This window comes from Martes martes, assembly GCF_963455335.1.
Source record: "Martes martes genome assembly, chromosome: 10".
In the NCBI taxonomy this organism is placed as follows: domain Eukaryota; kingdom Metazoa; phylum Chordata; class Mammalia; order Carnivora; family Mustelidae; genus Martes; species Martes martes.
Genome location: NC_137898.1, coordinates 47,363,120 through 47,388,177, shown reverse-complemented (window position 1 = coordinate 47,388,177; position 25,058 = coordinate 47,363,120). Strand labels below are relative to the sequence as shown.

Below are 25,058 nucleotides of genomic sequence, written 5' to 3'. Positions count from 1 at the left end.
TTCAGCTCTGTCTACTGTCCCCTGCTTTCTCAAATTATTTTTTTCCTAAGGATGCTAGAGAGTGTTCATTGTTTTTCCCAAGTTTTTTCCTAAAGTAAGCACATATAAGTCTTTTTCTTTAAGGCTTTCCTGCTGATCAGTGTGAGGAAGCAGACAGGTTATAAGAAAATAAGTAAGAATAGGAGTTTACCAAGACATTCTTATATTCCCTGTTTCTGTTTTCTGACTCCATTTCTTAAATGGTCCCAAATACTTACCTCCTTGTCCCCGCAGGTCAGGAGTCAGAAGTGTTTACTATCTCAGGGAAAAATTGAATGCAGAAGCTAATGAATCTTTTTACTTTTTCTCTTTTTAGTGGTTGGTATATCTAAACATCTAAGTTGCTGAGAAAGCACTTGTAATTCTGTATCTCTTTTCTTTGCGCACAAAGAAATCTAGCTAACAGATCATTTTAGGGCAGCTCATAGATTGGCTCTGTAAACTCACTCCCAGTGATGAGGCTTCCTGGCTAACGTCTCCTTGGTTTAGCCAGTTCATACTTTATGCTGTTCTAGTGCAGCAACTGTCCCATTTTTTAAGACTCATCTCCACTGTGAAATTTTTCCTAAGTTGAGTAGCAACCTCCCTTCAGTTTCACTAGATTCTTTTTCTTCCACACACAAAAAGTACTTCTACACACAGAAGAAAACTTATCTTGATAATCTGTTTTATGCTTCCTTGTCAGTTAGTATGGGTAGTTTTAGAGTGTGACATTATGCTGAATGTACAACTCTGTATATAACATTATAGACAAGAAGAGTATCTGAAAACAGGTACATAACATAGTGGAATTGGAAAGACCATGGATATCACCTAGTATATCACCCTCCTTTTACAGATGATCAGAGTAGACCTTTTCTTCAGAGACACTACGAGAATTGGAGGAATTTTGTGACTTCATAGTAGGTTGCTAATTGAATTTTTATAGCATGGTTCAGTGCATTTTATCATTTACCTTAGTATTTGTTAGTCTTGCTGGTGAGAACGTAACAGTTTTTTTTTTTTTTTTTTTTTTTTTTTTTAAAAGATTTTATTTATTTATTTGACAGACAGAGATTACAAGTAGACAGAGAGGCAGGCAGAGAGAGAGGGAAGCAGACTCCCTGCTGAGCAGAGAGCCCGATGCGGGACTCGATCCCAGGACCCCGAGATCATGACCTGAGCCGAAGGCAGCGGCTTAACCCACTGAGCCACCCAGGCGCCCAAGAACGTAACAGTTTTAAGGGCTTTACATGAACTACTTAGATCCTTAGACCTTTTATATTAATTATAAATGTGTGTTCATTGCAAGTAATTAACATATGGTGCTGTTTTGGTGGTTATATACAGATCTGTAATTCCTAATCTGAAACCTTTGCGACCGGATAGATTTTGGAATTTCTCTGGACGTCAGTAAGGAAATGTAATCTATGTACTCTGTAATATGAAGTAACTTCAGCTAGATCCGGGGTAGCACCCCTGATCAAACACATATGAAGTGTACAAATATTTACCCTAATTGGTACTCTTTAAAAGGCCATAAATCAGTTCAGATCAGTTATTACAACCACCGTATTATTTATGAAAGAACTCTGTTGGCTTTCAGAGCTTTCGGGTTATAGAAATTACATATAAGAGCTGTGGACTTGTAGTTGATGTTTAATGAAAGTAAGATTCACTTCCTTTTTTTTTTTTTTTAGTAGAAGTTGTCAAATCATTTGAGTCAGCAACAGATATGTTGAATATGCAAAGTTAAGTGGTTTTGATTTTATAGTAAAACATCTGAAAATATTTTTGCATGCAATTTCTTTGCTAACCAGGTGGATGGATGATGGCCTAGTAAATGATATCACACCAAAGTTGATAGGAGACAGACCTAATACATACATATACACAAAAGCATTGGCAGAATATGTTGTACAGCAAGAAGGAGCAAAGCTAAATGTGGCGATTGTAAGGCCATCGATTGTTGGTGCCAGTTGGAAAGAACCTTTTCCAGTAAGTTGTGAGAAATCTTTGTGAATAATGAAATTGAGAATTTTAAGTCTTATCTTTGTATAAAAAGAGGTGGCAGTTGTTTGAGCAGGTGTTATTTACTGTACCTGGCTTACTATGGCAAAATTGTTCTCATTCATAGAAAGAGACACTTATTCGTACTTTTTTGTAATGTGATGCTGTGTATATAGAAATGCAGATAAACATTTAAAAAATCTTAACTGAAAATTAAATGAAAGGCTGCGATGTTGTCTGGAGTCAAAGTAGACCTTGCATTTTACATTTTCTCTGTAACTGGCAAGATATTGGACTCTGACACATCAGCATTTGTTGGATTTTAAAATTATTTGCCTTTTTTTTTTTTTTTGGTACCATTAGTTTCCCTTGTGGAGATGAAAGAAATAGAGATAAGAGTATTCAGGAACTGATTTTATTTTGTTTATTTTTGGGTACCAAAAAGAGGCAAGCCTTCCAAGCCTTCCCTGTAAAGATCACAAGCTAAGAAAAGCATGAGAGATTTCTATGATAATTTGCTGTAGAAAAGCAGGCTATTAATAGTATTTGTGAATCCCTGGAATAAGAGAAAATAGATATAAACTAAGAGATGAATTGATTTACAAAACACCTAGGTCTCTGTAATGATAGTAAGTGAGAGCATCTCTTTTGTTGTTTTGACAGTGTTGTCTTTTCCTCTGTTTTATTCAGTAATTTTGAGGATTTCCCATTTCCGCCTAGTCTCAGGATACTGCTTCAGTAAATAGAATAGTAGTAGAAGTAGAAGTAGTAGAAGAGTAGGTGTAATTTAGCTAAAATATTTGACAGATATAAACTCCTTTTTATTGAATTCCCTTTGTAGTGAGTTAATGGAAGAGTAGGTAGCCCTTTGAAAATGACTTAATCTCACCATTTGCAGTATCAGGAGAACACTGCTTCTGTTATAGAAGGAGAGAAATACTCCAATCTGAATGCTGTCTTTTTTAGTTTTTAGAAGACAACTAAGTATATATATGGGGTTGTATATTTCAAATAATAAATCTCTAGTTTATAGTATTTCTAAGCTCCCCCTATTTTTAATTTTTGTATTAGGGATGGATTGATAACTTTAATGGACCAAGTGGTCTCTTTATTGCGGTAAGTAAAACTATGACTTACTTAACATTCTGCATATTTTTCTGTTTTCTGTGTGTGTGTGTGTGTGTGTGTGTGTGTGCATGCTCTCTGGCTTATAAATCTTAAGGTGTTGTTTTTAATTTCAACAAAGGCAGGGAAAGGAATTCTTCGAACAATGCGTGCCTCCAACAATGCCCTTGCAGATCTTGTTCCTGTAGATGTAGTTGTCAACACGAGTCTTGCGGCAGCCTGGTATTCCGGAGTTAATAGGTATATGAGGTGACAATGTCGCTTGTTAAATACATAGTAACTGTGAAGGGAAAACAGAGTTAATGGCTAATGTTATTAATCCCTCAGTACTGATAATTTCCATATCAATTGGTACAGGTATTATCACTTCCAGTTGCAGGAATTGATTTAATCATAGGTAATATAGCAAGTAGTCCCATCAGTTGTCATTAAGAATTAACATTAATTTCCATATACTATCTATAGGATAGACAAGTTCATTTGGGATTAAGAATGAGAAAAACCCAAAACCGTGCTACCCCCCCAGTGCTTTTTTAATCCTAACTAAAACTTGGTATAATCATATAAAAACTTGAAATTCTCAGAGAATGGCTTACATATATCAAACATGGCATACTAGAGCAACTTTAAAGATTTATCTATTTATTTGTTTCTTTGTTTGTTTGAGACACAGAGAGCCCACAAGCAGGGAGGAGGGGCGGGGAGGGTGAAGCAGACCCCCCCATTGAGCAGAGAGCCTGATGTGGGGCTTGATCCCAGGACCCTGGGATCATGACCTGAGCTGAAGGTAGACATGTAACTGACTGAGCCACCCAGTTGCCCCACTAGAGCAACTTTAAGTAACTCAGGTCTCTTTTTAAAAGGGAGTAGTAGCATTTACAGGTAACTCTAAAATTTTAAGCTTTTCAACAACATTTTTTTCTCTAGTCCATAAACTGCCCTTATTTTTTAAATCAGAATTTTATATCCTAAAAAAGGAGGGATATGATTATATGAGTGTATTGTTTCTGGTAAAAGGGAACTCAGTCCGTAAGTTTTAAACTAAAACCTCTGGGAATGAGAAGGAGATAGGAAGAGCTGAGGTTGTTTGTCATTGTTGTTTTCCTTACATTTAAAAACAGATACTGCTGCTATTTTAAGGAAGAAAAATATGAGAAGAGAAAAATATTGAATTTTTTTATAATAATTTTTTTGGTGGGGGGAAGGGTGGTTGTAAATAGTCCTTCAGACTCAAAGATTAATTGTTTAAGGATGGTTTTTGAAATAATCAATGTAGAAAAGGTACCCATTATCCTTATTTCTTCCTACTTGAATATTGTGTAAGATTCAGATTGGAAAAGTTTGGCCTCTTTTTGTCTCATTGCTTTGATCTTTGTCTTTGCAGACCAAGAAACATCATGGTGTATAATTGCACAACAGGCAGCACTAATCCTTTCCACTGGGGTGAAGTTGGTATGATTTTACCTGTGTTTTTGAATGTTAGAGTAAATCTTTATTTAAAATATTCGCTGAGCTTTTATGTTAGAATATACCCACAAAACATTAAAAAGCCACTGAGTTATCAATTTATTCTTATTTTAATTGCCGTGTTAGAATATCTATACCTATACTGCCTTGTGGTCTTTAGCAGTGTTCCGTAAATTAAAAAATATCCTGCAGTATATTCCCTCCTTGGCCCACCCTTTTCTGACTGTTACTGTTTTCTTGCTGCCATCTGCAGCATCCCTCACAGACAAATGCCCGTGGCAAGGAAATAGTGGTTTTTTCCGTCCCTCGTGAGTACTCTCAGTCCTGATGTTGTCTATCCATAGGCAGTATCACTTCCAGCTATAAGAGTTGTCATATCACAGGAGCCAGCCAGCTCCCAGCTACCTACGTAGCCAACTACCCCAAGAGTATTAAATAAAGGAGTCAGCAAGTAGGATATGTTTTACCAGAGTATTCTCTATTACATTTACTAATTTATTGAAATTCACAAATTCGCAGGAATACGTGTGTGTGCTATATTGCCTGTTCTAAAGTAGGCTTAATAGAACTTAAAGCCTACTGAAATTGAATAATTTTTAAGTTGTTTATGTTTTCAAATTTTAAAGTAAGAGAGATTGATGCCATTGATTTGGTATTAGGTTTTATTTTACCTCTCATTGAACAATTTTTGTTGCCCTTACAGAACAGTTTTGATTTTAAAGTAAATCTTTATGTGATTTGTCCTGGGGTTTTCTGTGCCATTTTTATTTCAGTTTAAAGATTGGCCCTTATAAGAAAACCATCCAATCTAGGGTGATTTAAATTTTTTGATAATTATTTAAATAGTATTTTTCTAAGGAATTTTTTTTTTAAGATTTTATTTATTTGCCAGAGGGAGAGAGAGAGAGTACACACAAGCAGGCAGAGAGGCAGGCAGAGGCAGCGAGAGAAGCAGGCTCCCTGCTGAGCAAGGAGCCCGATGTGGGACTCGATCCCAGGACCCTGGGATCATGACCTGAGCCGAAGGCAGCGGCTTAACCAACTGAGCCACCCAGGCGTCCTTTTCTAAGGATTTTAAAACACTGAAATGAGTTAGGTTTTTGTAATCTCCCATTGTGTTGTAAAGTTTAGTAAAAATCAAGTTGAGCATTATTTTTAAGTGAATTTCTCACTATACGTTTTCATTAACAGATAATAGGTTTGATTTTGTTGATATTATATTATCTAAATAAATTACAGCAGAAGTTAATTTTGGGTTGTTTTAAGCTTGTTGATGTATGTTAATTTGAGCATTGAGCAGCTTAATTATTTATAAGCAAAGGATGATGATTTTCCTTTTCTTTTTTAAGTAAGTATACAGTAATAAGAATCTGGAAAGAGGAACAGAAAGAAAGAAGCTATCGTGAGAGGTGAATTATAGAAAGTGACATTGTAAAATGACATCGGTAAAACATTAAAAGGATTTTTAAGAGTGAATTGTAGCAAAAATTCATTTATCTAATTAAAATTCATAGTGACAGTTCTAAAACCACTCGAGTTCAGCAGTCTAATACCCATATTCTCTTAGCTACTATCGAGAGTAGAAAAGTTTGTTTTTTAATTGAACGAACTCTGACATCTTTGGTAAAATATTTTGCTTTGTAAAAAGATGATTTTTTTTTTTCAAAACTTCATTACATGGTTATTATCAAAGCTGTTACACAACTTTTCTTCCTCAGAATACCATGTAATTTCCACTTTCAAGAGGAATCCTCTCGAACAGGCCTTCAGACGGCCCAATGTAAATCTAACCTCCAATCACCTTTTATATCATTACTGGATTGCTGTAAGCCATAAGGCCCCAGCATTCCTGTATGATATCTACCTCAGGATGACTGGAAGAAGCCCAAGGTAATGGTGACTAGCTCTGTCTTATCTGTTCCTCTGACTGTTAAACAACCCATGCTTACACTAAAATGCATATTCATTAACTCTGTATTTGTTTATGCTTATGATAAGGCTTAATGGCCTTTTGTGAATGAGAAGACTCTTGAAATTAAGACTTTGTCAGAAAAGCAAAGGTAGTGTTGTCACTTACTCTAATTTATTCTGAAGTTCGGATGATAAATTATTGTCATGTGCTGAATTCTAGGTCTGACTTTAGGTATATTTTCTGAATAACAAATAACATTCAAAATGCTCTGACGCTTATTTTTCCTACAGGATATTATCTAAATCATTCCTTCAAGATGAATCCTTTAAACCAAGTGGTCAGGCGCCCCAATATTAAGTTGTATTCCAACAACTTATTGCTTCATTATTGGAAGGGTGTCAGACATACAGTACCTGCATTATTGCTCGATCTTGCACTCAGGTTGACAGGTCAGAAACCGTGGTAAGAAGAATAGCAGTAAATACACCTATGTATTGGTAAGGTGGTGGAAGCTTGCTGGAGAGACAAAAAAAGTCCGCTAGCATGAGCTTTACCTTTAGAATTACTAACCTGATTAATCACAATCACAATCAGGATGCTAGGACATTTCTTAGAAATTGAGGATATTTGGGGAGACTAATTGTGGATCTCATTCTTATTGGGCAGTTGATCCTCCAAAATCCCATATTAGAGGAAATGTCCAGCATCAAGGTTGTCATTGTTATTATAAGCTGAAATTGAGCCCATCTCTCCCCCTTAAAAACTTAGAGGTGAGTCTATAGGGGATTGAGGGTAAAATGTTTGCTATGAGTGGATTGTGCAGTTTTGTGTGAAAAAACATAGAATGCTTCTAGAAAATTAATGGTCTGAAATACCTCAGCTGCCCATTCAGCTTATAATATAGTAATTACATTTTTGACTAATTTTCCAGGTTGAGAATGTCGTAGTTTAAAACAAAAGTTAACAAATGAGAAGCTTTCCATTTTCTTATGGTTGTTATATAGCCTTTCTTTCTTCTTTTCTTTCTTATTGAAACCCCACAAACTTGAAGTCCTCCTACTGTCTTTACCAGAATTATAGTGCAATGTACCATAAATATATTTATTTTTTTTTAACTACATTGGCGTTAGAGTGGAACCTTTGATTGGAGAGTTCAGGATTTGAGTATTAATGTATAAAGAAGATGCTGATTCCAGAACTTCCATCAACTGTTCAAAAAATAAAAGTGAGGTATCTGCCAGTTATAGTGTATCAGGATCTGAGTTTCTTATAGGGATTTTCTGTGGATTCAGTTGTCCGTTATGTTCCTAACCCAATGTGTTAAATACTGAAACATGTGAGAGGTGTCGAATTGAACAACTTTAGTTTAGGTAAAGAAATACTTAATGGAAAAAAGATCCAAAGTATATCAAAATTAGTTTCAAGTTTTTTTGGAGTGATCTGCAAAATGGAGTATTTATGATTGGCAGCATCTTCCATGGCTAAAAAGCAAATGTAAATTTGTGAGTGATGGAATTACATGCTTTCCTGATATTAATAAGGTTGTTACATATTAGAGCTGAAAAGTCAAAACTAGGTCAAAAAAGTAAAAGGGTAAACAGTATCAGAAAGCCTTATATAGAAAAGAGGGCTTAGTAAACTTAAAACAATGAACAAATAGCCAAAGCTTACTGAATAATTTATAGTAGGTGTTGCTATATAACAAATTTTCTCAAACGTGGTGGCTCTTAGAAAAGCGGATGTTACTTTATTATTTTTTTCAGTTTATTGTTTCTCTCAGGATCAGGACTTCAGGAGGGAATCAGTTAGGCAGTTTTGGCTTGGGGTCTTTGTTGTGATGGAGCTGAAAGGGGGGCGTGCAGTGGAAACACCTTGTGTCGCTGTCTCTTCGTAAAGTGTCAGGATCTCCTCCTATAGTCTCTTTTCAAGGACTAGTGGTAGCCTTAGGGGAAATGAACTGCTTACCCAGTGACTGAAGGCTTCAAGGAGAGGACTTATAGCAGGCAAGTAGAAGCTGTGTGCATCTCCTGACCTACCCATAGAAACCATGTGGCACTACTACCACCTCATTCTTTGAGTCACATGCGAGTCACACAAGTCCTCCAGAATTCAAGGAAAGGGAATGTAGAGAATATTCAAGATCATGTAAAACTTGAGCAAGTTAATTGAAAGGTATTGTTGAAGCCATTTTGGAAAGTGCAATTGGCTCTAGTCAGCCTTCTGGCCACAACAGTTCTTACTCCTCCCCCATGGAAAATACACTTACTCTTCCCCCCCCACCAGGACCTTTCTGGCACCCGCTTGAAGACACCGTTAGGTCAACTGAATCTGGCGCAATTATAGTTGAGGCTTTTTAGGAGTGGTTTTGCAAGTGTAGGCAACAAGAGCCAGAAAGGTTTTTTATTTAGGCAATTTTATAAATGTTAATTACAAAGTCTTATCATTTATATTCTTTAATTTGTTCAGATATTTACTGAACAAGGTACTGGGCTTTATATCTAATATTGGGGCCTTAATATAATGCCTCCTTCTACATTAAAGTAATGTTAATTGTGTCATTCTTGGTGTCCACTTTATACATTTACATTATTCTGTGTGTTAGCTAGATAAAAATCCAACTTCCTCTGTTTCTTGACATAATGATAAAAAGTGCCACTCAGACATGTGTCATAAGGAATCCTGGGTAACAGTCACTGGGGACTAGGATGTATGCTATTATTACAAGTGGAGGCAGTGTAAATTATTCACTCTTACTCTTGAAGTGCAATACATAGTTCATCACTCTTAAAAATGACATTAGAAAAAATGGTTCCATAGTCCAGTTATTTAGCCTAATTCTTTCTAGCTTAATTTCTGTGAATCTGATATTTTTTATCTTTCTGGTTGTTAGTGGAGGACAGTTTTGGCCTCTATCAAGGAACATTTGAAAGTATTCGGAGATGTTTTTAGTTACTAAAACTGGGAGAGGTTATGCTGCTGGCATCTAATGGGTAGAGCTGGGGTGCTGAACATCTTACAAGTATAAGACAGCACCCACTCGCCCTGCCACCACAAAGAAGTATTTGGTTCAGAATGTCTGTAGTGTTGAGGTTGAGAAATCTTGGGCCAGATCTTGCCCTACTCTAAAGAATTGTGATGATTTTTTTGCAGGTTGCCATAATAAAGAATAAATACATACTCAGAACATACATGGTCATGTGGTCTCAGGGGGGATCTGCTCATAGGGCATTTGAATGAAAGAGTGATTATGTAAAATTTAAAAGGTTTTTTTATCCCCATAATATTCATTCTGGTACTTTTATAGCTTGATAAATATTCTGTGAAGGTCACCTGGATGTGGCTTTTCAGATTTCCTTTTTCCCCTCCCATTTTTTATATTTTGTGAATGCCTGAATCAGTGATTGGTTGCAGGGTAATTCTGTCACTTGAGTGAATCTGAAGATAAGATTGTGAAGATAGATGAGAATTGTCAGTGAAAAAGAAATTAGGAAGAGGAACTTGTTAAGATGTATGTTGGAAAATGATGTTAAGCGAATACATGTATGTTGTAATTCAAGTGTACTATATTGGTTGTAATAGTAGATATTGATTTAATTACAGACCTGTTATATCTTTTTTGTTTTTGTAATAGGAAGAAAATGGTCTAATCTCTTTTCTAAAAGGAGCATGTCTTGGTTCCCCCCGCCCCCATGTGCTTTCTATGTGTCTGAACTATTCCTGTCCAAATACAGCTTCAGTGCTCCGTAATTCTTCTTATGTTTGATAGAAGTTTTATTTTGAGATTATTTTCTTTCATGAACCACAGTTTTTCTTTGCATAGTCCATGTTGCCTCATTTTCTTGTAATATTCTGGATTCAGGATTTCTTTCTAAACGTATTGAATGTGTCCTCAGAATTGTTGAGCTAATGTTACTGCTTTGACTTTTCCCCATTTCTGATGTTCTAATTTTCTCCCATTTTCCTCATTTCTAAAACCCCTGATTGGGGGACTTTCTAACCTGTGTAAATGCTAATCCTTATTGTGGAAATACATAAAAAGAATTCTTTTAAACTATTTTCCACAAATTATTTTTCTGTTTATCAGAGGCCAGGAATTTTGGGTGTGTGTTTTGTTTCAGAAAGTTCTTTCTTCCCTTTTCCTACTTATCATAGGTAATTTTTATATATAGATATTACTACTCTGGTTAGTGTTATGATATCAATGACTCACAGTGAGCCATGACATATAAAATGATAGATTTAAAAATTAAGGCCCCTTGTCCTTTTTAAAAAAGAACAAATAACAAATACCAAACTTTCTTATTTCTATAAGGATGGATAATGGGGGTTTGGGGAGTTAATTGAATATCTTGAATATCTGTTTCAGAAAGTTTTAAGCGGGAGTCATTGATTTCACAGCACATTCAGACAATCAAGAGTGGTACCTTTCTGTGTTAAAGAGATAATTACTTTAAAAGATATATGTGGAGAGAGTTGAGTAAATGGCAAACAAATATTTCTGTATACTTTGCCTCCATGATGCTAAAGAGTTGAGATTATAATGTAACACCATGTTATGAATTCACAGGAAATCTTAGTAATTGTAGCTGAACTAAAATGATTGAAAAACAAAGAGCAAGGGAATACCAATTGAATCCATTTATTTGCTTAGGATTATAATAGAAAATTTGACCTCAAAGTATTGTATTTCCTTTGAAAATTAATTTCATATATCAACAGAACTTTCCTTAGGCAGCATTAAATTCATTTGCTGCTGCTAAAAAATTTTTTCCATATTGGATTTATAAAATGTTCTTTAAAGTTACAGAAATATTCTTACTCTCTGGTAGTTTGGTATGCTTACTGAATTACATATTATAATTTTACTGTTACTGTCTCGGTGTAGAAACTGGTACCCTGGGTGGTGGTGAGATTTTTCCTAATCTATGCAAATTATGAATCTGTACATTTTTCTTACAATACAGGATGATGAAAACAATAACTCGTCTTCACAAAGCTATGGTGTTTCTTGAATATTTCACAAGTAATTCTTGGGTTTGGAATACTGACAATGTCAATATGTTGATGAATCAACTAAACCCTGAAGATAAAAAGGCAAGTATTTTCTGTTTCATATTAGAAAATATGTAGTATACTAATTGGAGAACCATTAGCAACCTGAGAAATAATTGGATATTTTCCACAATCAGTATGCAACAAGAAAGATATTTGACCTATTCATAGTGTCTCGTTAAAGCTTCAGTTGTAATTAGTGGCGGTAAAATAAAATAGCTCGATCTTAAAATTTATAGTGTAAGTATTTGTGAGTGGCAGAGGTGCTTCCAAAGTATGATTGAAATGTTGATTCTTTTTTGTCCTTTAGTCAAATTCATAGAAAACTTGGACTTTATGCATTTTTCCTTCACTTTGTTTTCTTCGAATTTCAAGAAAAAAAAATTCTCTCCAAAATTGTTTTACTCATATATTCTTACATTTCTTATCACTCCTTGTTTTGTCCTGTTAGTTTGAGACTTAAACTCTTCATGTGTGTGCTTTTTTTGAGGTTACTTTAGATTTTTTAACATGCATACCTAACAAAGTCTAAATTAAGCAACTTCTCTACCTCTTCCTTAATGATAGTCAGGACCTTAAAGTCTTTGAGCTGTAACTACCACCCCACTAATATACATATTTATACATTACTTCAGTTCTCTATTTAAATCTTTTATTTAGATATGATTTTGTTTAGTTTTATTTAGATTTAACCAATACTTACCAGTGTCTTTGCTATGAGATCTTCTCTTTATCTTTAGGGTCATTTTCTTTCAGCTCGAAAGCTACCCAGAATACTATCCTACTAAAGGGGCTCTGTTAGTAGTGAACATTCAGTGTTTGATGATCTGACATGTCTTTATTTCACTGCTGTTTCTGTAACAGGATTTCAGCACATTAAAGATAACTTTCTTTTTATATTCCTTTAATATTTGGCTTATGTTATTGCTGTTGAAAAAATCAGTCTCATTTGCTCTTGCATTATGGGTGACCTCTTATTCTTGTCTCTTTTTCAGAGTTTTGCTTTGATATTCTGCAGTTTCACCTGAATATGTCTGCGTGTATTTTTTTTTTTTAATTTATCCTGTTTCACAGTGGGCTTCCTGGATGTGAAGTACATTGTTTCTTTACATATGGCCTCTTCACCATTCTCTTGTCTTGTGAAATTTTAATGAATTTTAGATCATTCTCTCCTTTAGGTCTTTTAACTTTTATTTCATATTTTGTATCTCTTTGTTTCTGGCCTGAGAGCTAATAATTAAAGTTCTGTGGCAGTCCTTCAGTTGTGCCTAAGCCATCGCACTGAATTTTTGATTTCAGGTAATTTCATTTTTAGAGGTTTGGTGTATCTTTCAAATCTTACAGACATTTCTTAAATAATCCTCAGAATTTTTTTGACACATGGTTGACATAATTGTTTTAAATTCTATTTCTGATCATTCAAACTCCTAAAAGCTGTGCAGCTTAGCATTAGCCGCTTCATCTGTCCTTTAAGCTAGGTCTCACTCATGGCACCTTGTTTCTGATTTCTTACTATTTGACTATAAATTCACATTCTTTGAGGATTTCTGTGGGAATTTTTTGGAGCCTGTGTTGAAATTGCAGTTTCCCAAAAAGGATTTGCCCTTGCTTCTGCCAGAAGCCTAGGGACTGTTAGTGTTAACTAGCCAGGTGACATTAACAGGTCCGGACCACTTTGAAATATCTGATGAAGGTTTTAGCACAACTCAAGTGAATATGGGCCTTCAGTAGGCTGGTTCATGATTGCAGTTTCTCAAAGCAGATTTTGTTTTTCACCTTCCCAGTTGCAACTTCCTTTCTCTTTCCACTTCTTTCCTTAAAGATTTTATTTTATTTTATTTTATTTTTTAAAAGATTTTATTTATTTATTTGACAGACAGATCACAAGTAGGCAGACAGAGAGAGAAGGGAGGAAGCAGGCTCCCTGCTGAGCAGAGAGCCCGATGCGGGGCTCGATCCAAGGACGCTGGGATCATGACATGAGCCGAAGGAAGAGGCTTTAACCCACTGAGCCACCCAGGCGCCCCTCCTTAAAGATTTTAATGTTTTATTTAATATATCCAAAATAGTATCATGCTATTTATTTATTTATTTATTTAGATTTTATTTATTTATTTGACAGAGATCACAAGTAGGCAGAGAAGCAGGCAGAGAGAGGGGGAGGCAGGCTCCCTGCTGAGCAGAGAGTCCGATGCAGGACTTGATCCCAGGACCCTGAGGTCATGACCTGAGCCGAAGGCAGTTGCTTAACCCACTGAGCCACCCAGGTGCCTGTATCCTGTAATTTAAACAAAAACTTAAAAATTACTTAAAATTTAAAGAACTATTTAAAGGATATTATACTTTCATTTTTTTTTATATTGAGCCTTTGAAACCCAGTGTGCATTTTACACTCTCCAGCACATCTCAGTTCATACCACTTTTAAGTTCCCAGAGATGTGTGTGGCTTGTGATGGCTACCATATTAGATAATGCAGATTTAGTCTCATTGTATTGGTTGTGCATGACAAAGGCATCAAGAGTGCAGTTTTTCTGTCCACTTCTATGTGTGGTGGGTTTACTTTTTTTCTGCCTTTGCTCTGAGGCTACAGCTTTTGGGATTTTTATCTTTTTGCAGAAGTATTCCATAAGACTCCTTAACTTATTGGGCCATAGGCTTCCTCCTTGCTTACAGCCTTCAAAGAGGAAGGTGTAAGGTATCAGGGTCCCGCAGATAATCTCAGGTTGGAAGATTTGTGTCTTCTACTGATCCTTATTTTCTCCCTTCCCATCTTCCCTCCCCCCATCCCAGTGCACAACACATGCTGCCCAGTGGATTTTCAGAAAGTGAGCACTCAGATGAAGAAATAGAACATTATTATCCCAGAAGATCCCCTCGTGCCCCCTCGCAATCACTGTCTCCCAAAAGTAACAACTATCTTGAATTCTAACACTAAATGGTAGTTATACGCATTGTTGGCTTTAGGCAAATGTTATCATACAGTATTTTTTCTTTGTTTGTGGCTATTAGGAATAATTCTTTGAACCACGTGCACACATTTGTTATCGGATATATTCTAGAAATAGAATAGTAGCTAAGTCAAAGTGTATTTGTATGTTTAATGTAGCTGATAATACTAAACAGTTTTCCAAAGTAGTTGCACCAATTTACATTCTAAGTGGCAATTTATGAGAGTTCCTGTTAATTTATATCCTCTGAACAGTTGGCCTTTTCATTTTAGTTTTTAATTTTAGCCACTTTGGGACGCCTGGGTGGCTCAGTTGGTTAAGCAGCTGCCTTCGGCTCAGGTCATGATCCCAGCGTCCTGGGATCGAGTCCCACATCGGGCTCCTTGCTCCGCAGGGAGCCTGCTTCTCCCTCTGCCTCTGCCTACCACTCTGTCTGCCTGTGCTCGCTCGCTCTCTCTCTAACAAATAAATAAATTAAAAAAAAAAAAATTTTAATTTTAGCCACTTTGGTGGGTGTATAGTGGTATCTTAACATAATGTTAATATGCACTTCATATTACATAAAAAGTTTTGTGTAGAAATGGCAAAAATTACCAATAACCCTGCTGAAAATGGGCTAGAGATGAACAGTTTACAGCAAATAAATGCAAATGATTCTTAACCATTCAAAAAGATACTCATCCTCACTCATAAAAATGGAAATGTAACTTGAAACTAGACTGAGATATTTACTACTTAACAGTTTGCAAAAATGCAGGCTTTGCCAACATACCCTTCTGGTAAGGCTCTGGCCAGTGGGAATTCTCATACGTTGTTGGTACAAAGGTATATCTTTCTCTGACCTTGTATTTTCAACTTTTCTGTATCCTTATCTTTTAGATATTTCTCTAATAAGCAGAATAGAGGGTTTTTTTCAGTCTGACAATTTTGGACCCTTACTTGGAAAATTTAATCCATAATGTAATTTCTGATAATATTAGATTTAAATCTAACTCCTAGTGCTTTCTATTTGTCTTAAGTTTTTTTCTTTCTTTGAGGTTATTTTTTACAGCTTTCTATTTTCCCATCTGTATCAGTTACATAGAAGTATATTAGTTGTATTAGTAGATTACTCTAGAGATTACAGCAGCCTTCCTTACTTTATCAAGGACTAATATGATATTGGCACTACTGCCCTTTTATGGATAATGCAGGGACCAATATGTATTTTAATTCTGCATGTGCGTTATAGGTCTCACAATCATTATTCTTACTGCAGTCTGTGCAGTAAGTATTCTCATAGATTTACCAGCATCATTGCTCTTCATTTCTTCTTCCATCTCTAGACTTCAATCTGGAATCATATGCATTCTGCATAAAGAATACCCTTTAGTGTACTTCCTCTGGTGTGAGTCATCTGCTGATGTCACATGGTCTCAGTTTTTATTCTTCTGGAAACATCTTTATTTGTCAAAGATGTTTATACTGGTATAGAATTGTATGGTAACAGTTTTCTTCGAGCCCTGGAAGACATCCTCTCAGGCTTTTGCCTTCCATTGCTTCTTTTGAGAAGTCACTGTCAGGTTTAATACTTGTCCCTTTGGAGATAATCCATAACACCTGTTTCTGCTGTCTTTGAAACTTTCATCTTTGATTTTCAACAGTTTGCTCTCATGTGCTCAGATACATGTGTGTATGTGGTGTATGTGTGTTTTGAGTCTTTGGCTTATGTATCATTGTTTTGGGGAAATTTCCGACTGTTGACTTCTCGGATAGTACTTCTGTTCCACTCTTTTTCACTTTTCCTGTGGGGATCCAATTACACATATGTAATGACTTCTCATAATATCTGAAGTCAAGTCTCCATTTTAGTGCAATGTTACTTTAACGGTTTATTTATGGTACCTTTTTTTTGGTCTACAACTTGATATTTTCAGATAAGTGATGGTAAATACAGAATAATCTGTTTATTAATCCAAAAAAAGTAATCTGATTCTGTATGGAGAAGCACTGAGTAGTACACAGCCCTCTTATTTGGTCATGAAGTAGCATTTTTGTAAAGTTTTCTTTTCTAGGTTTGTTCATCCTTTTTATTAAATGGATGTTACCTGAACTCCTAAGCCAGCTTTCACAATATACTCTTTCTCTTGATGTCATCACTGTTCTATAGGAAAAGTAGTCTGGGTGGTATGCAGGGTGTTAAAGAAGAGATACTGTAGATAGAAAGAAACTGGAAGTAAATGTATTAATACATGTATAAAGTGGTGAGTAAAAGAGATTATTTGGACAATGGAATTTTACCTTTTTTTTTAATTGTACAGGTTTCTTTCTTCTTACACTTCATATACCTCTCTTTAAATGCTGACATGAGTTTTTAGATTATCTTCTGAAATGTTTCCGTGTTTAGTGGAAGGTATAAAATAGGGATAAGAATTTCTTTGTGAATAGCAGTAAGATTTTAAAAGTTAATATTATAAACATTTTGTAATCTTGTCGTAGACAGTTAGCTTTTAAAAAGGTATGAATTTGGGGAGCGCCTGCATGGCTCAGTTGGTTAAGCTTCTGACCATTGATTTCAGCCCAGGTCGTGATCTCATGCGTCCTGAGATCAAACCTTGTGTTGGGGCTCTGTGCTCAGCAGGGAATCTACTTGGGTTCTCTCTCTCTCTCTCGTGCTCTCTCTGTCCCTCTCTGTATGCCTCTCTCTAAAATAAATAAGTCTTTTTAAAAAATTTTTTAAAATGTGAATTTTTGACTAGTTATGAAAAAATTACTCGAGAAAGTAACCGATAGGTTTTTTTTGTTTCTGTAGACCTTTAATATTGATGTACGGCAGTTACATTGGGCAGAATATATAGAGAACTACTGCATGGGAACTAAAAAATATGTACTAAATGAAGAAATGTCTGGCCTCCCTGCAGCTAGAAAACATTTGAACAAGTAAGTTTTTTGCATCAGCTTGATTTCAGCTTGTCTTTCTTATGAAACATTACAAAAAAAATTTTTTTTGTAAACTGGTATATTGAATGAAATACACTGCTAGTGTAATATATTGCATTTAGGAAAAGTGCTTACCTTTGGACTGAAACCATGGGAGTTTTAATTTAGTTCATGATTGTTGAAACTTACTGTCAATTTATACTATTCCTAAGCACTAATTTCAGGTGAAATTTAGTTTTGAAAATCACTATAATCTTTCCTTATATTGCTACTGAAGAAGTAAAGATATTAGGAGAAAATAAAGATGTATTTTAAACTAGAGGTAATTTTAAAAAATAAGCTAGAGGTAATTTGTTTGAAGGGATTTTTGTTTGTTTGTTTGTTTGTTTGTTTGGATTTTTTTTTCCCTAGTCAAATACATCTTTGGAAGGGAAAAAGAGATAAAATAATACATCATTCAGAATAGAATATTTTCCTTATTTATAAAACCAGAGTTGTAATTATTCCCTTAGTCTCATTATAAACATAATATATACTTATTGTTCTAAAACTTCAGACGACACAGGAAAAATCATTGCTGTGCCATAATTCAGAGATGGCAGTTAATTTCAATAGTAACCTCTTTTCATTTGTAGTGTTTTTATAATACAATTTTTATAATAGTTTTTAAGACCTTCAAATCATTCTTCTTTTACCTCCAACTTGTATGAGGCTCTGCAGGGCAACTAGTTGTGTGGCTGAGGAAAGTGAAGCTTAAGGAAGTTGTGTTTGCCTGGGTCATTTGTGTTAGGTGGCAGAGGAAACTAGAATACTAATCTTTGACTCTTAATTCGAAGGTCTTTTGTTTTTTATATCAATGTATATTATAGTCCTATCTTGGAGTGCCTATTGAAGTTAATGGAATTTATGTAGCATTGTTACATATCTGAATGTTTGTATTCTTTTCTAACACCATTAAAATTATAAAAAGTGTTTTGAAACATGAGCACAGTAACATTAAGATTACTCTTTGAGAGTGGGAAGTTTCTCCTATGTATACTAGTGCCGTGGTTCATTCATGGATGAGGATTTGTCCAGGTGGCTTTTGATCATGTGACTGTCACCTACCTATAACTAAAGAAGTTCACTTGTCTGACAACTTGGAAGTTGTTAAAGATGCTTAAAATGTCTATTTTATCTAGAAGATGATGTATATAATGAGCAAACCTTTTTAGATTAGATAGGAAGCTCCAGAAGTACAAGGGGCATATCTGTTTTACCTACAATATACTTAGTACTGGTCACACAGAAAGATGCTCAGAAATACTTGTTGAATGAATAATTTGCATCCCAGATATACTGTTATAAAAAACCTTTGTGTTATTCATTGTTAATAGAGGTACTGCATTTGATGGACTACATGGTCAGGTCTGACTTTTGCTAACTTTCTAACTTAAGGGCTTCTAATTCTTTTTTTTTTTTTTTTTTTTTTTTTTTTTAAAGATTTTATTTATTTATTTGACAGGCAGAGATCACAAGTAGGCAGAGAGGTGGGCAGAGAGAGAGAGAGAGAGGAAGGGAAGCAGGCTCCCCGCTGAGCAGAGAGCCCGATGTGGGGCTCGATCCCAGGACCCTGGGATCATGACCCGAGCCGAAGGCAGAGGCTTTAACCCACTGAGCCACCCAGGCGCCCCAAGGGCTTCTAATTCTTAAATAGGTTTCAGATTAACAGTGGATTTGAAAACTGAGCATCGAGTAATCTGCCATCCAACAATATTTTATTCTAGAAAACATTGTCTGATATGTCTCTTGATTTGCTTTCCAGGTTGAGGAATATACGGTATGGTTTCAATACTATCCTTGTGATCCTGATTTGGCGCATTTTTATTGCAAGATCACAAATGGCAAGAAACATCTGGTACTTTGTGGTTAGTCTGTGTTACAAGTTTCTGTCATACTTCCGAGCATCCAGCACTATGAGATACTGAAGACAAGAATTTAGCATTAGAACATCTATGCATATGGTGGTCTGAATGCACAAAATGTAAAATGTACTTAAGTCATCTCACCTTTTGTCAAGACATTAAACCATCTTAGATCAGAGTGTGGAGTAAAGTATGGTACATTTTATGTAACATTTTAATGTTTATGCTTATAAAAATCTAGTGAACACACTGTGGTCATGCCAGCTCAAATCTACAATAGCCACCAAAACCATGACTTTAACATTTTGATCCCTGGGGACAAGGGGTAGGGTGAGGGTAGGAGTGGGGAAATAGGAACACTGACCAGTATAACTGTGCAATTCTGGAACATATTAATTAAAATATGCCTTAACATTTAGTGACTTTCTAACTCAAATATATAGTGCAGTGGAAAGCATTTATTTGGACAGGAATACTTAGGTAAGTTGGTAGATATTTCATTCTTCAGTGTTTGATTTTTTTCTTCAGTTGAAATAGGTTTTAGTTTTGTTAAAACTGTAGCCAAAATTATTTTCACATCATTCTGTAAGTTATTGAGTGGTCTCCAATACGAAAGACATGTTCTCATTTTCCTTTTTCTGATTAGTGGTCTGATGCACATCATTTTTGTATAAACAATCAGTTGCTTCCATAATCAGAAGGCTATATATTATTCTAAAGACCCTACTGGATCTAAACAGGTTTGAGAATCCATATCAATATATGCTATGTATTTTTTGAAGGAAAATGAGAATGGATTCATTAAGACTATTACTATCAAAAAGAATAGGAATACATTTTTCTTGTCCATATTATGACCAAATAAAAATCAGTCCTGTAAGGTTTTGTTCATGTTTTGAAGTTGGAGGATTTCTCGAGACTTTGGCAAAGGGGGGTGCAGGTGGGGAGGGATTCATCATATTTGTGCTCTCTTCCCCTTATACATTTTATTAACAGGACTTTTAAAAGGCTAAGTACAGTCTTTCCAATGAAAACTGAAAGTGCTTTATTATGGAAGAATGTATTTGCAGGTAGTCATAATATTAAGGGAATGTTCTCACATGTGTGTAAACACATACCAAACTTTTCACCTTGAGAGCGGAATTCCTTCAAGAAAAATAAAATAGTGCATAAAATAACATGTATAAAATTAAAGGACTTTATTTACATACCACATAAAGTAGCAAACTGTTGAATGAGTTTCAAGATATCATTTATTTTTTCTGCATGTAGTTTTAGCTTTAGAAAGAAATGCATTATAGAAACAAGTAATAGCAAGAAAATTAATGTATATTTTAATGGTAATTATTCCCTTTAAAGCTTAATAGTAGTTAACTCTCCTTACTGTTTAACATACATTTGGTTTAACAGATTGATCAACATAACTGTTCTAATTTAGCTGATCAAGTTGTACTATATTTAAATCATCAACAGTATATCTTAAATGTGTTTAATGAGGTCAGTTCACAATACAAAAAGTTACATAGAACTTTACACCTTAATTTTCTCTGTCAATTTAAATGCAATGTGTAAGAAGTTTATTTTGTTATTGTGAAAAAAACTAAATGTAAAGGAAACCACCTTCTTCCATGCAGGTGGGTAATCTTGAAAAGGAAAAATGCTTCCATGTTGAAGCCAGATTTTCTGTAGTAAAACTTTTAAACATTATTTTAAAAGAAATACGTATATAAATATATAAATATTCTTTGAAATGATACTAAGTCTCTGGTCCAGGACCATACCTTATGTAAGGTGTGAGAGACCATGACAGTGTCTGAAAATGGAATAAATGATGATGCCTTTAATTTAAAGTGGCCGACTAATTAACTCTAGATGCTCTATACATTGAGTACTCCATCACTCCAAATACATTTCCATAATATGTTGAAAACATGCTAATAACATTTGTATGATGTGAATACTTCTGCCAAATACACTTAGAATCAGATGAATTGTCTTTGTATCTTGCAGAAGAATCAGGTACAATTTTGACAGGCATGTGAAGTACAGACGGGGGTATGTCTTCTGACCTATGTCATTGTTCTTGTAATCCAGCATAAAGAAATGCTAGCTGGGACGGGTGCTGAGGCCACTGCATTGATGTGTGTTTGTTTAGAATTCCATTGTCAGAAGAAACTAATGAATAAATTAATAAATTAATATGACATTTTAGAACTTAGTTCTAAAATTAGTATGAAGAGTATATAGGTTGTTAATCCCTACCAACTAGACTTTAAGCTTAACTCAAAGATTTTGGAAATCATTTTTGTTTGTGTCATTTGGTAGACATGGTTTTTAGTTACGTTTGATTATATTTTCTACATGAACTCAATTTTTAACACAATAACCTAATTAAATGTAATATTTAATTCATTTGATGAAGCTATATTGTAAAACATTTAGTGTTTTCCCCACTATTCACTCTTGAGTCTCTGCATTTGTCAGTTGTGGCATCATTTGTGGCTATATTGCAATTTGACTTGGCAACATTAATATATTTTAAAATTCAACAAAGCAGCATGGCAATACGCTCTTTGACTTAAGAATGGTATAAACATGGTATAAAAATGGTAATAAAGCTTGGAAGCAGGGAGGAAAAAAATCTTATTTCTCCCCTTTTTTTGTGTGTGTCTGTAGGAGCTGGTTCAGGGTTTTTGCTTTTTGTTTTAAATGTAAATTGATAATCTTTTATAAGAAGTAAATAGAAGCATTATTGGGTGCCTTTGTTTGTAAACCAAAAAGTAATAAATGAATCCCTATATTTCCATTATAGTATTTATTGTATTTTTACAATAATTATCCTGAAAACTATACTGAAAATATTACCTGTCAGATAATGTGGTTAGAATTATAGGAAGCAGGCCTCACGTATACTACTTACCTTTTTTTAGGTACTCTCATTATCTCTTGTATCCTAATGTTATTTAGTTGAATATCTTAGAAGCATTTTAGGGGAAGCAGACAGGATGAATACCTTTCATTAAAATATTATTTTTATGTATCGTCTGGAATGAGGTGGTTTTTTTCTGTTTTCTAAAAACAGTACCAGGAGACTGCCAAGATCTCATTTAGGTGCCAGCTACTGTCCTCCACGTTGAATGATACCATTTTAATTTATAGATACATTGTAGCAGTTTATCTATTGAGTAAGGATAGGGGAATCACTCATTAGTAATAGAGATTAACTATAAAAAAGAAGGTATTGGGCTTGTTCAGGTGAGCGTAAATGGCCTCCCAAGAATGCTTTCCAGGCTGCTTCTAAGCCCTAACTTGAAACAATTAGCACTAATTTGCTGTACTTTGAGGAAAAACTCTGAAAGTTTGCATGAGAATCTAGAGACTGGAAGGTATGCTGCATAACTTGATATAGAAGTGAGTTAATTAAACTTATAGTCTCTGTGATAAAAGAAATAAAACTATTTTCCTATTGAATTAATGTTTTTATCTTGAAGCATTTTCTAGTCATAGAATGAATTTATCTTTTTTTTTTTTTGGTGGTGCGCTCTTCCATTTCTGTTACTCTTAAGATTCCTAAGCTAATTGTCTTTGTCAATTGAGCATAGTTGTGCATAATTGTTAAATATTTCTTTGATTTTTCTTTATTAAAGAAAAGTTTGAGTAACATTAAGTTTGACGTGCTCCTTTTGCAAGTTGATGGCTCTAAAATACATTTATGTAGAAAAACTTAAAGTGATAAGTGTGAGTTCAATATCTTTACTGTGGGCCTGAACTCAGGGGAATAAGGCTATACCTTTTTCTTTTTCTTCTTTTTTTGGTAGGGGGGCAGTCACAGATCATAGACACTAACTATGATTTTATACAAGAAGAGAGGCAGTGGAGTGGAGATTTTTCTAGTTATTCTCTTTGAAATGTTTACCTTAATATTCTCAACTAGACATAACTTCATTTTCATGCTACAGTTTAATGGAGTTGAATTATGCACAGAATTCCATTATTTTCTGCTGGTTGTACAGAAAACCTAATACATTCTCGCTCTCTGTCTCTTGTGCGTAAATCTGTGGAGAACCCTTGAGATTCTCAAGGAATAACTAGAAAGTATTAGGTTGAGCCATATAAAAATGCTAATATTTCATCGTCTTAGACCTATAAGGTCTAAAACTTTAATGTGACTCATTCTAGTATTAGAGCTCCTTTTTTTTTTCTTTTTTTTTTTTAAACAAACATCTGAACCTAAATAAACAGTTGAATTTGGTCCTATTTAAAATAATCATCCTAGGAGGGGCGCCTGGGTGGCTCAATGGGTTAAAGCCTCTGCCTTCGGCTCAGGTCATGGTCCCGGCATCCTGGGATCGAGACCCACATCGGGCTCTCTGCTCAGCGGGGAGCCTACTTCCTCCTCTCTCTCTGCCTGCCTTTCTGCCTACTTGTAATCTCTGTCTGTCAAATAAATAAATAAAATCTTTAAAAAAAAATAATCATCCTAGGAGATTGTATATTTCATCAGTAGTCAAGTTTTTAACATTAAACACCTAACTTTCTGCTTTGTGTTGTATCTTTCACAGGTTCTTGTCATTTCTCCCAACTTGAGTCTTGATTTCTTGAAAGGAAAACCAGCCTTGCACCTTCCATGTTATAGAAATAACACCAGTGAATGTTTGTTGAGCACTTGCTGTGTCAAGCAATACTTATATATGCGCTCATTTATGCCTTTCAGCAATGCTTTGAGGAGGGTTCCTCTATCACCTTTTATAGGGGTTTTATAGGTGAAAAAAGCATATGATGGTAACAATTTACCCATGTTACACTGGTAGTGATAGAGCCAAGGTTTGAACTCAGGTAGTCTCGCTCCAAAGCACCACTACACAGTGCCTACCACACTATACTGTCTTTCACTGTAAGAACACAGATGTTTCTGGACTATTCAGATAAGCTGTCTGACATGCTCTTTGGAACCCAACAGTCATCAGAATATTCAGAACTTATTATGTGTTCATCCTGTGTTTTATATTGCAATTATCTATTTATCTGTTCATATCATTCACCACAGTGTAAGCTCCTCAGTGGTCTAGACCTGCGTATAACACACTGCCTACCTTTTAGGATTTTGTGACTTAACATAGGAAAGTAAACATAATTTTCATATAACATATGAAGAAAGAGAAGGACAAAATCCCAATCCCTCTGATTGGGAGAGGGGTGCATTCCAGGTATAGAAAAGAGATTTGTAAAGCCTGGGAAGTGTGGAGCAGTGAGGAAATATTTTGATGCTATGGGGGTAAGATGATGAAGGAATAATGAGGCAGTTGGAGGTCAACTGAGGGCCTTCAGCGTGGTTAGAATCAGCTATATAGGCTGTGAAATACCTCTGGTCTAAAATAAACAGTTTTCCTGGCCAAAGCATAAACGGTTCCTATTAACTATCAGTAGACTTTGGACTTGAACTGACACGTTACATTTCTTTTCTAAATGAAATCAGTTTGAGAGAGAAAAAAAGAGTCTACTCATACAGTGTTACCAAGTATTTTTGAGAATACAAACCACAACAGAATTTAAACAACTGGTCTCTGGTTTTCAGTTATTTGAGTTATCCAGGTGGAATCCCTAGACCTAGATGCAGATGCTGCATCTCCTGGGACCTCAAATAGAAATGCAGCTTTCTGAACCAATCCTAGACTTCCTCAATCAGAAATGGGTGGGACCGG

The 25,058-nt window shown here is 35.1% G+C and overlaps 1 protein-coding gene across 3 annotated transcripts in view; it reads left to right on the top strand.

Annotated features, from left to right (window-relative positions):
• Positions 1-21,990, top strand: part of FAR1 (fatty acyl-CoA reductase 1) — a 67,734-nt gene extending 45,744 nt beyond the window's left edge. For 2 of the 3 annotated variants that reach the window (XM_080815606.1, XM_080815607.1), the window contains 8 exons: positions 1,839-2,016; positions 3,100-3,144; positions 3,275-3,393; positions 4,538-4,605; positions 6,339-6,510; positions 11,497-11,626; positions 17,325-17,452; positions 19,257-21,990. In XM_080815606.1, the coding sequence (XP_080671732.1) occupies positions 1,839-2,016; positions 3,100-3,144; positions 3,275-3,393; positions 4,538-4,605; positions 6,339-6,510; positions 11,497-11,626; positions 17,325-17,452; positions 19,257-19,419 (1,003 nt within the window). In that variant the 3' untranslated portion in view covers positions 19,420-21,990. Of the gene's footprint in view, positions 1-1,838; positions 2,017-3,099; positions 3,145-3,274; positions 3,394-4,537; positions 4,606-6,338; positions 6,511-6,822; positions 6,995-11,496; positions 11,627-17,324; positions 17,453-19,256 lie in introns of all 3 variants that reach the window. The other variant, XM_080815608.1, reaches the window with a different exon arrangement.
• Positions 21,991-25,058: the final 3,068 nt, after the last annotated feature.